This window comes from Phragmites australis, chromosome 1 (assembly GCF_958298935.1).
Source record: "Phragmites australis chromosome 1, lpPhrAust1.1, whole genome shotgun sequence".
NCBI lineage: Eukaryota > Viridiplantae > Streptophyta > Magnoliopsida > Poales > Poaceae > Phragmites > Phragmites australis.
The window spans coordinates 8,794,003-8,805,435 of record NC_084921.1 but is presented as its reverse complement, the minus strand read 5'-3'; the positions used below and the strand labels follow the sequence as shown (position 1 = coordinate 8,805,435).

Below are 11,433 nucleotides of genomic sequence, written 5' to 3'. Positions count from 1 at the left end.
TCATATCTTCTCTATACTCTCCTTTCATATAATAAAAACCTCCAAAATTCGAATAATTTACTCATTTTTATCATCCATCCTCGTCCTACAGCCTCCCACCTTGTCACTGGCTATAGATATAGGATTATTTTACTAATAAAAATAAATAAAGAAAATTAGGAGGAAAATTAATAATACTATCGTATCTAATATTCTTATTTGTCGAATCTTATTTAAAATCAAACTACGGTATCACTAATACTATCGTATCTAATATTTATATTTTTATTAGAATGTATGGACACTTAATTAGTAAATAGAAATCGCATAATTGGCTCCTACTTTCTGCCACCATGTTTCATGATAGAGTACTTGTGCTCTACACATATACAAATACAATCCCAAATAGTGGTGTCTAGACCAAACGAAAGGATTTTTTAGCACCAGAACAAGGGGAACCCACCCACTAGCTAGCGAATCTCTCCTCTCTGCTACCACCCCTCCACTCGCTCACTCCTCGCATCCTCACACATGCCACCATATCTGCACCTTAAATTCTCTCCTCTCTCCCTCCTAGGTACTTGAGTACACCCGTCATATCTATCCATAACAACACACCTAGCTAGCTTCTTGTTCGTCTCTTTCATCTTTCTTCCACCCTCCTCTCCTCCATCACTTTCTCTCTCGGAATCTGATCCGATCCACCGCTACCCATGCACTAAGATCATGTTTGTTAGATTTCTAACTGTTAGTTTCATATTAGATCTTATATTTATAGGTAAAGATTAAATAGTTTAAATCTATATTTTTAAATTAAAACAGAAACAAAATGACTAATCTAAACATGCTCAGTATACCTATAGCTCTAACTCTATAAATTTTTGAAGTTAAAAATGCTCAGCTCCAAGAAATTAAAAGCCAAACAGATCTTAAATAGCATTGGTAAAGATCACAATTACTACATGATGTCAATCCGCTACAATCCCACTATCTACTATTTATTACCTTAATTACCACAAGTGGTGGCCTGGTGAGAGCTATGTTTCCCAGCAAGCTACATCACCATTAGAAGCTTAGAATAACGCATGCAGTACATCTCGGAATGTGCTGTGTCCCAACACCTGCAAAGCGAGTCCCTTACCCTCCAACGGCCTATATAACCATCTCCATGGCTCCCCCTTCCAACCCCCACCAGAGCTACCTCGTTCCCTCTTATCCAGCTCCATCGATCGTCGTTGACGTAACGTAGCCATGGTGAAGTTCTCCAAGCAGTTCGAAGGGCAGCTTGTCCCTGAGTGGAAGCATGCCTTCGTGGACTATCGCCTGCTCAAGAAGGATCTTAAGAGGATGCAACACGCCCTGCTTGTTGGCCAGCATGATCATTGCAAAGCAGGCCTAACCAACGCGCAACAAACAACTGATCCACAAGCACAACGTTCTGCTCTGTCCCAATGGCTGTACCACAAGCTCCCTGATCTCTTTGGAGTCAATGCACCCAAGGATCATGGAGTCATACAAGTACCAAACCTGCACCATATATCTATGTGCATGCATGCATGCATGAAAGCCCTTAATTTGATCTTGATCAGACGTGTGAATACTTGTATCTTTTGCATGTTCACTGATCCATGGACCATAGGTGCACCGGAAGCTAACCGGCTCGGCGAGCAGAGGAGGGGACGTGTACGAGACCGAGCTCCTCGAACAATTCATCGACACCGATGCGGCGAGGGAGTTCTTCGCGCGGCTGGACGCGCAGCTGAACAAGGTGAACCAGTTCTACAAGGACAAGGAGAAGGAGCTCCTGGAGCGGGGCCAGTCCCTGAGGAAGCAGATGGACATACTCGCTGGCCTTAAGGCGGCGAGGGAGGACCCCTCCGTGTCCTGCTCCGGCGTCACCTCCGGCTCCGGTGAGCATATTTCTGCTCTGATCAACCGTCGATCATGGTGTCCGCCGTAGTAGCCAGCAGGATGCCGGCATAGCCAGCTAGTGTCGTGTCGTGTGGCCCGTGGTGAGCTAAGGTGAGACGAGATGCCACGTAGGCTCGCAATCAAATGGGGGTGGTGGCCGGTGAGGTGAGGTCTGTGTCGATCGATCGAATGTTTGAGGCATGTGAGCAAGTAGTCACTAAGCAGTAAGCACTGCCTGGGAATATCCTCTTTTTACAGACTTTTTATCCTGTGGATATCTTTACTTCTGTCTGCATTTGGCACGACCGTATTGGTATCCAACTTTAGTGATAATATTTTTCAAAAAACAATTCTGTCAATCTGCAGATTTAATTTGCATGGACCTGCATTGACAGGCACGTACATGAGAAAAAAAATTATAAGATAATATTTCGATGCCTCTATTTATGCTAAGCATAATGCAAAATTCCATGCATTTGTTTATGCTAGATCATGACTCTTGAGCTTTTCCGCTTGAAAAGCAGTATTTCTTCCTTCAATAATACAGATAATCTCTGTTTTATTGTCATTTGTGAATAACAAGATATTTCTAACTCATTTGATATATTTTTCCTACTCAAAACAGAGGATGAGTCCATCAGGTATGTGACGACAGCAACAGACACGGACCAGAACGAGCAAGAAACCATACTGATCAAAGGCCCCGGCGGCTCGGCTGAAGAAGACCAGCCTGCCAGTCTAGAAGGTTCTGGAAGCTTCGCGAGGCCCGCGCCGGAGCCGAAGAGCCTGGGGAGGTCGGCGAGCAGCTGCCAGAGGAAGAGCCTGAAGATCAACATCCCCCTGACAACCCCCTCGAAGATGATCTCGGCGCTGACGGACATCCTGTGGGACGACCTCGTCAGCCAGCACTCCAAGAAATGCAACCCTGACGGGAGTGTGGGCAAGCAGAACATCAGCAAGACGAAGCTGCGGCACGCGGAGAAGATGATCAGGGGCGCCTTCGTTGAGCTCTACAAGGGCCTGGGCTACCTCGCGACGTACCGGTAAGCGCGCGCATTTGTTTGTGCATTCAGAACTGCAAGTTTTTTCTTTCTTTCTTTCTTTCTTTCTTTCTTTCTTTCTTTCTTCTTCAGTTGCCGGTAACCTTCTCAAACTTTTTCAGTTAGGAGCGACTTGCTAACGAAATATTTTGGCGATTAGCAGGAACCTGAACATGATGGCATTTGTAAAGATCCTAAAAAAGTTTGATAAGGTTAGCGGCAAACAGGTCCTCTCCATATACCTCAAGGTGGTGGAGAGCTCCTATTTCAACAGCTCTGACGAGGCACGTGTAACATACATTTTGCTCTGTCTCACTCTCTGTCAGTCTCTGATCTGACAGAGAGCTTCATGTACTTGCTACGAGTATTCTGAAGCACTGGAACTGACGAGCAGAGCTCGCTGCTGTGTGGCATCCAATTCACTGCAGGCACTGAAGCTGATGGACGAGGTCGAGGACATCTTCGTCCGGCACTTCGCCGGCGACAACCGGCGCAAGGCCATGAAGTACCTCAAGCCGACGCAGCGGAAGGAGTCGCACACCGTCACGTTCTTCACGGGGCTCCTGACCGGGTGCTTCGCCGCGCTGTTCATGGGCTACTGCGTCATGGCGCACACGGCGGGGATGTACGCTGCTGGGCGGCGCGGGCGCGGCGGCGACTCCGTCTACATGGAGACCGTGTATCCGGTGCTGAGCATGTTCGGGCTGCTGTTCCTGCACCTGCTCCTGTACGGCTGCAACATGGTGGCGTGGCGCAAGTGCCGCGTCAACTACGGCTTCATCTTCGAGTCATCGCCCACCGCGGGGGAGCTCAGGCCCCGGGACGTCTTCCTCGTCTGCGCCGCGTCCATGGCCGCCGTCGCCGGCGTCATGTTCGCCCACCTCGCCCTCGTGCTCAGGGGGTACCACGCGTCGCCGCATGTCCGGGCCATCCCCGGAATCTTGCTCCTGGTGAGTCTCTAGTACAGTTATTATTGTTCTGATCGTCCTCTCATTGTGACTCCTGAATAAAAGAGCATGCTTATGTTCCTGCAGCAACTGCTCTTGAGAATGAGAATAATGGAATGTATTCGATGCATGTAGGTGTTCCTGCTGCTGCTGTTCAGTCCGTTCAACGTCGTGTACTGGTCCAGTCGGTTTCAGTTTCTCAGGATACTGAAGAATATTGTTTTGTCACCACTCTACAAGGTACAGCAGATCACCACATGCAATTATTCTGATCAGTTTTTGCTTAGCATAATTTTCTTGGAACCAAACTGGACCGATGTTTAGCACGGTTGTTTCTGAACATGTGCAGGTTGTAATGGTTGACTTCTTCATGGCTGATCAGCTTTGCAGCCAGGTACTAGTGATTCTCATCATTTGCCATCAGTCATAACATCCACTAATCCTACTGAAACTTGAAAGAACACTTGCCAAAATGCACAGGTGCCTATGCTGAGAAGCCTAGAGTATGTTGCTTGCTACTACATCAGTGGAAGCTACAGAACGCAGGAGTACGGCTACTGCATCAACACCAAGCACATCAGAGACCTGGCCTATGTTGTCTCCTTCCTGCCTTACTACTGGAGAGCCATGCAGGTGAGCTACAACATGTTCTAGACTGCAGGGTACCTTTCCTGAACTCCTGAGTTCCTGCAGCTTTCTGAATGTCTGAAACTTTTTTTGTGCGAATATATTCGTTCAGTGTGCGAGGAGGTGGTTCGATGAGGGGGACATGAACCACCTGGTGAACCTGGGAAAGTACGTCTCCGCCATGCTCGCCGCCGGCGCCAAGGTGGCGTACGAGAAGGACAAGAGCCTGGCGTCGCTCACGCTCCTCGTCGCCGTGTCGAGCACCGCGACGGTGTACCAGCTGTACTGGGACTTCGTCAAGGACTGGGGCCTGCTCCAAGCCAACTCCAAGAACCCATGGCTCAGGAACGAGCTGATCCTCAAGAGGAAATCCATATACTACTTGTCAATGGTATGTTCGTCAGCTCGTGGATCCGCATGCAGTGAAATGTGTGAAGTGAGCGAAAAAGGATTCGGTTGCAAGGCACAACGCAGAACAAACTGGTCGTTCACACAGGCCGTTCGGTCGAGAAATCAAAGATGAAAATAGAATTTTGATCATGCACAAGAAATTCCCAACTTACAATTCACAATCAGTATCCAGAACTAAATTCTCGGTCGCACGGTCTAAATGGACGAGCATGCTATTTGTTCTGCGCTAGGAAGAATCACGTTCCCAAAGAACCAAAGGCTGAGGTAAAATGTTCTTATTCCTGTCTGAACTTTTTGCAGGGACTGAACCTTGTGCTTAGGCTTGCTTGGCTGCAGACCGTGATTCATCCAAACTTTGGGAGTTTGGACTCTAGGGCCACTTCGTTCTTTCTAGCGGCCCTCGAGGTGATCCGGCGAGGGCACTGGAATTTCTATAGGTAAAAAAACTAATTTGATTGTTTTAAACAATCTCATTCTTGAACAGCACACATTGAGAGTCTGAACCAAAACATGAAAATTTTCAGGTTGGAGAATGAGCATCTGAACAATGCGGGCAAGTTTCGGGCGGTAAAGACGGTTCCACTGCCTTTTAATGAAGTGGACGAGGACTAATGTACCACTAGTCTACTACCGAACCATCTTCCGACCATGGCAAGATCGAACACTTGTTTCTTCACCATTCTGCTGAATTTTTTTGAAGTGAATAACACGAGAAGTGGAGAATTGTTTGGCGCCTCTTTTCCTCGAATAGTACTTCCGTTCTAAGCTTAGCCATAGTTGTTTATGCGCGTAGTTCCTTCAGGGAACGGCATCTCTATATAACTGAAGATGTTGGAATCATTTGTTCGTTCCTAGATGCATCAAGGTGTAAATAAGAGGCGTCGCATTTCACCGCCTTTTTATCTGAATCAATATGAGTCTTTATTCCAGAACAAATGAGTAAAAAACATGTCAAAAAATTATCACAAGCCACAAACCAATGGTTCCTATAACAAATCCCGCAGATAATCTCACCAGTCTATCATGATACAACAAGAACAACAACAGCGGAAATAATTAAATCATGAGCTGGTACATGGATATATGGATCTCTCTGTGGGATTTACCACGCTAGCGATAGCAAAAGCGATGCCATGACGGTCTGCAGGACGACGACACCCCAATGCTGGAATTGCCGGCTGCTCGCGTTCTGCAGGAAGAAGCAAAAACATTTGCGATTAGAGAATTGATTTTTTTTCCTTCGTACTAAAAAAAGGGAGGAGTTTTTTGGTTTTACAGCATCATGATTCGTGCATTACCAGATCTAACGCGGACGGTGCAGGGCCGGACACGTCCTCCTCGGTCGGCGTCGGCGCGGCCGGCGCCGGTGGGCTCAGCGGTTGCGGCGCTTCCGCGGGCGCTTCCTTCTTGCCGTGTTGCTTCCTCCTCCTCTTGTGCTTGTTCTTGCCCTTGGACGGCGCCTCCGCCGGAGGCAGCACCGCGGGCGTCTCAGCCACCGGCGGGGGAGTCGCTGGAGGCAGCACTGCGGGCGCTTCGGCCGGGGTAGCCACTGGGGGCAGCGTCGCGGGCGGAAGGGCTGGCGGCGGGGTGGCAGGTGGAGGCGTCGCGGGGGGAGGCTTCACCGGTGGCGGCGTCACTGGCGGGGGCTTGGCTGGCGCGACAGGAGGCGCGGCCGGCGGCGGCTTTGATGGCGCGACAGGGGTGGCAGTGGGAGCGGGCGTTGCCGGGGCCGGCGGTGGCTTTGATGGCGCAACAGGGGTGGCAGTGGGAGCTGGCGTTGCCGGGGTCGGCGGTGGCTTTGATGGCGCAGCAGGGGTGGTAGTGGGAGCGGGCGTTGCCTGGGTCGGCGGTGGCTTTGATGGCGCAGCGGGGGTGGTAGTGGGAGCGGGTGTTGCCGGGGTCGGCGGTGGATTTGATGGCACAACAGGGGTGGCAGTGGGAGCGGGCGTTGTCGGGGCCGTCGGTACAGTCGGCGGGGACTGCGCGACGGCGGCGCCGAGGTAGACCGCGAGGAGGGCGCTGAGCACGGCGAGGCGGCGCCATTGCCGGAGCAGCGGCGCTGCCATGTCGCTGCCGCTGCTGGTGTTCTTCTTGGAGCGCGCGGATGCCGAACTCGCTGATGCCAATGCGATCGATGGATCTCGCACCGATGAAGCGGGTAGGCAGCGATCAGCAGAGTATATATACAGTGCGCGCGCGCTCTCGCTCGGGTGTGGTTGGGTCGTACTCCTATGGCACTACCTTGGGCGCGAAGGGAGTCGGGTGGCGGGTGCAGCGCGACGCGAAAGGCGACACGACAACGGCGGCCCTGTCGTGTGTGCAGACTGCTGTGCACGCTAACTGCTTGCCCTCAAGTAATCTTATTTCCCCCCCTCTCGTCTAACCAAACCAGTTACTTCCTCCACTCGTAAATACATGAGGTTTTAAATAAGATTCGATTGAACTTGTAAAACTTTGGCTACTAATAACTTTTAAAATATTTCGTTTAGAAACATGAAAAAATTATATATATTTTTATCTTAAAAAATATTTTTAAACTCTCATAGCTTTATTGAATTTTATAAATACATTTTAATAGAAAAGAGTGGTAAAAAAAGTACATGTTTGTGGTGTAAGTATTTTTTTTTACTAGAGAGAGTATTAAACAAGTAAAAAAAAGCTACCTTTTGCTTAAAAAATCAAAAGAAGCTGAGTTTGTTTGCTAAAAGCTTAGATCCGATTTGTTTTCTGATTCTATTTCTGATTATGTTGCTACCAGAAGTTTGAAGCTTGAAGCCAAAATAAACGGATTCTGAAGAAGTAGTTTTTGGGGAAGGCAGAAGCCTGATTCTGACGAAAATGAATTAAAGCTGAGAAACTTGTTGAGAGACGCTTTTCAGAAAAGCTATATGCTGAAAAGTTTTAAAAAATATATTATAGAAGCCAACAACCTATTTCAAAAATAACATTTTTAGACAAGCTAAAAAAACAGTTTTTTTAAAAAAACTAAAAACAAAAGCACAAACAAACAAATTCTTACATTACTTTTGTAGATGCAAGATAGCTAGTTCAGCAAGACCACAAGGGCAGAACAATCACCTTTAGTTATTGGTGACCTTTGATCTTTGCCTCATGATAGTCCAAGGTTGGTGCAGATAACCAGCACAGGCCCCAACTATATGCAGTACCGTGTACACTGTGGTCAAGATTGAAAAGATCGTGTACCATACGTAGGATGCAAGATTAGCCTTCATCTAAAAAAATAGGATGCAAGATTAGCTCATCGATCATACTACAGACTAGTACTGATCGCATACATATATTCGTGTGAACGGTTTGTCGGTCGCATGCGCATCCTCGATTCTGACTGCTGGCCGGCTTGGGGCGTGATTAGTGCACGGTTGCTGCAGCGGATCTCCACGGAGGGGACAGACAGACGGTGACTAGAGACCAGCACCATTCGCTAGCTACCTTCTCCGTCTCCAACTAGTTAAGTTGCTTGCATTTTACGATTATGCCAGCGCATATATAAGGATATAAGTGAGTACTCGATAAATAGTTTTAGATCATTACTGAGTTTCTTTTTCTTTTTAACTTAATTGGACATGAGCGAATTTTTAAATTATTTTTTTAATTTTGGATCAACCTAACAATAAAAAAAATACAAAATTTACATCCCTACACACGTGCACACATTACTACACGTACGCACTCCCACATCATATGCTGAAAACCGAAGATGTCTGTGGTAGAGACACATAAGGATTAAACCTAGTGAACAGAAGGTATAAACACCTCCGTTAACCATCCAAATTAAGGTATGAACTAAAATGGTTATTTAATTTCCAGCTCAGGTTACCAACACAAGCTGGCTAAGCGTGTTAGGTCTCTTTGTGGTTTGGTGAAGTAAGGTAACATGTCACTGCTCCCTGCTCGCTTGATCTTCACTCAAGCACTGCACATCGCAAAAGGAATTTCTCATTTAGCTTTTTATGCATATGATGATAATTCCCATCCTCTCATCTCTTTTATGGTAAGGTGACATCTTCTTATGGCCGGCCAGTCGAAGATAACATTTGAACAGTATGATAATTTAACTTTGGGAGTTGCTAATTTTCAATTGAGTGAAAATAAAGAACTAATTCACATGTGAAAAATATTTTTTTATAGTAGAGATATATATAATTTTCTGGTGTATATCAGACAAAAATTCCTGACTGAGTACAGATCAAAAGACAGACTCACGATCGAACGATCGGATGAACAATGCGTCGAGTAAAATAAAACTTTAATTTCAATGGATTGAAATGTAGTAAATTCGTTTAACTTTTGGAAAAATAAAACGTCACATATTAATTACTAGTTAGTTCACGAGTCATGGTTGTTGCTTAGTGCTTTCCTGCCACGTGGCACCTGAGATTGATGGTTCTGGAAACTTCTTAGGCTTTGCAAGCTCTATGGACTGGAGTATGTGTAATTAAGAAGACTCGAAAGGAAGCAAGAGAGACAAACTTTTATTTTTATATTTTTAAATAAAACATGTAATTATATATGTCTGTTTAAAAATTTACAAATCTAGATAAAAATATGACTTGTATAATGAGAAAAGGAATCAAAATCCGAGATTTGCAATTTTTAAAACAAGTGTATGTATTTGCAATTTTTATTTAAAAAATTTATAAAAAATTGAAGAGAGACTGTAATTTGGAAGAGTTCATATCAAAGCCCAGCCCAAACAATTGTACATGGGCTAGCCTGGTCTGGGCTGGAAATCACAATGGTCCAATGTGACTTTTTTATTTTATATTTTTCTAACATTAATATTTAAATAATATTAACACCAGCAGTATGTTCGAGGCTTCAAACTCATAGTGGTAACTAAACACGAAGGTTGTACTTGTTGCGAGACTTAACCTAACACCTTACGGCACAACCTATATCGATTTTTTAAAATAAACAAGAATTTTCTTCTTTTTTATTAACATTAAGAAAAAAGAATATCCACATATAATCAAACTATCGTATGCCTTGGAAGTAGTATGAGGTGCTCGGAAATGGTGGAAGTAATTGAATAGGAGGATCACTATGGCTATAGCTCTTGGTAGAGTTACTAAAGAAGAAATTGATCTATTTGATATTATGGACGACTGGGTGGTTCTTAAACTAGAACCCAAAGGAAAAGGATAGGTGCAGAGATTAAATAGAAGCTGTTCTAAAGAATCGAGGTAATTATGTTGTGTTGGTAGTTAAACTCTCTCTAAATTAGAGAAAGATGGGCTTTATACATCTAATACACACCTATAAATATTGAAATAGCAAACGATTAATCACAGAACCCATATCATAATATAGGTTATTTATTTATTTTTTTAAGAATGAAATTAGGAATGATTATGAAATAGAAATTTCTGAATTTTTTTAAATTGTGGCTGGGATCGCTAACTAATAGAATAGTACTAATAACTAATACTAATATATAGAAATAGATATCTAGAAATAGAAATGAACTAATATATATGCTTAACTAAATGATATTCTTAAATAGGATTATAGAATTTATTGAACTTTATTTTTTTCTCTAATTCATAAATCTATTTTTCTAATAGAATCTATTCCAATTTCTATATTAAATTGGATTTCAGATATTTTCAATTTGATATGGCTCAAACGAATAATCTAATGCATAGAAAAGAATAATATATATGAATAATCTAATACATAGAAAATAATAATATATATGAATAATAAAGAGAAAATTCCAATCTCTTAGCATTTTCATTCGATCATTATATACCATTATATACATTTTTTGAGATATTTTGTTTTTTATTATTTGTTAATAATTTAAGGATTAATATTTCACTAAAGAGAAGATAGAATCATAGCAAATAAAATTTCTAATTCAGATTTTTTTTTAAAAAAAGAATGAATATCAAGCGTTATAGTATGGTTTTGAATACTCTAAAAAAGGAAGGAGGGGTGAGGTGGAGAGAAAACTTTTGGATATATTGATTCTGATTGAATTACAAATATATCAACGATAGAATCAATTCAATTCTAAATTGCAATAAGCGGGGTCTCTCAAAAAGAGACGAGCTGCTAGACTACGTCGAATAATGAATTCAATGCTTGCCGAGATCCTCATCCCTAAAGGTACTTGACAATACTATTATTGGAGTGGATACACAACTCACATCATAGCTACTATCTTAACACCAAAGAAGAGTTCGACCCAATGCTTTATTTCTGTCTTAGTGAATCCCGAAGTGATGAGTAAAAATAAAGTTCTATACATAAGAAAAAATTTGACTTTCTTACACGAAGCTATTTACAACAAATCGCACATTTTCCATTTATACTCTTTTCTTATTCTTAGAAAAAATTTATGTTCTTTTTTTTAAGGATGTCGCGTGAACATCTCGCGGTATTTTTAGGCATGAAAGATTTACATGTTTTTTTTCCTTTTACTTTTTTTATAGTCTGTTCACGTATTATTTTTTCCCCTCTATGGGGTGGAAGATTTATATAAATAGACATCT

General features: G+C 43.6%; 2 protein-coding genes across 2 annotated transcripts; one reads left to right on the top strand and one right to left on the bottom strand.

Moving 5' to 3' along the window:
- The first annotated feature begins 1,175 nt into the window (after nt 1–1,175).
- LOC133908257 (phosphate transporter PHO1-1-like) lies at nt 1,176–5,657 on the top strand. Its single transcript, XM_062350260.1, has 11 exons — nt 1,176–1,497; nt 1,619–1,889; nt 2,516–2,933; nt 3,094–3,214; nt 3,359–3,880; nt 4,013–4,117; nt 4,227–4,271; nt 4,358–4,510; nt 4,617–4,895; nt 5,216–5,352; nt 5,440–5,657. Exons 1-11 carry the CDS (start codon nt 1,231–1,233, stop codon nt 5,525–5,527), a joined length of 2,406 nt encoding a protein of 801 aa, XP_062206244.1. The 5' UTR covers nt 1,176–1,230; the 3' UTR covers nt 5,528–5,657.
- Nucleotides 5,658–5,874: 217 nt separating this feature from the next.
- On the bottom strand, nt 5,875–7,090 carry LOC133908247 (classical arabinogalactan protein 9). Its single transcript, XM_062350252.1, has 2 exons — nt 6,214–7,090; nt 5,875–6,104 (listed from the first exon to the last, which is right to left on the bottom strand). The coding sequence occupies exons 1-2, from the start codon at nt 6,979–6,981 to the stop codon at nt 6,018–6,020; spliced, it is 855 nt and encodes a 284-aa protein (XP_062206236.1). The 5' UTR covers nt 6,982–7,090; the 3' UTR covers nt 5,875–6,017.
- Nucleotides 7,091–11,433: the final 4,343 nt, after the last annotated feature.

Bases quoted from the DNA above. Each gene is read 5' to 3' on its own strand.
- LOC133908257 (XM_062350260.1), top strand. From the start codon at position 1,231: ATGGTGAAGTTCTCCAAGCAGTTCGAAGGGCAGCTTGTCCCTGAGTGG. The intron at 2,934-3,093 runs GTAAGCGCGCGC...GGCGATTAGCAG, and splicing joins GGCTACCTCGCGACGTACCG to GAACCTGAACATGATGGCAT. The intron at 3,881-4,012 runs GTGAGTCTCTAG...CGATGCATGTAG, and splicing joins TCCCCGGAATCTTGCTCCTG to GTGTTCCTGCTGCTGCTGTT.
- LOC133908247 (XM_062350252.1), bottom strand. From the start codon at position 6,981: ATGGCAGCGCCGCTGCTCCGGCAATGGCGCCGCCTCGCCGTGCTCAGC. The intron at 6,105-6,213 runs GTAATGCACGAA...TTCTTCCTGCAG, and splicing joins CACCGTCCGCGTTAGATCTG to AACGCGAGCAGCCGGCAATT.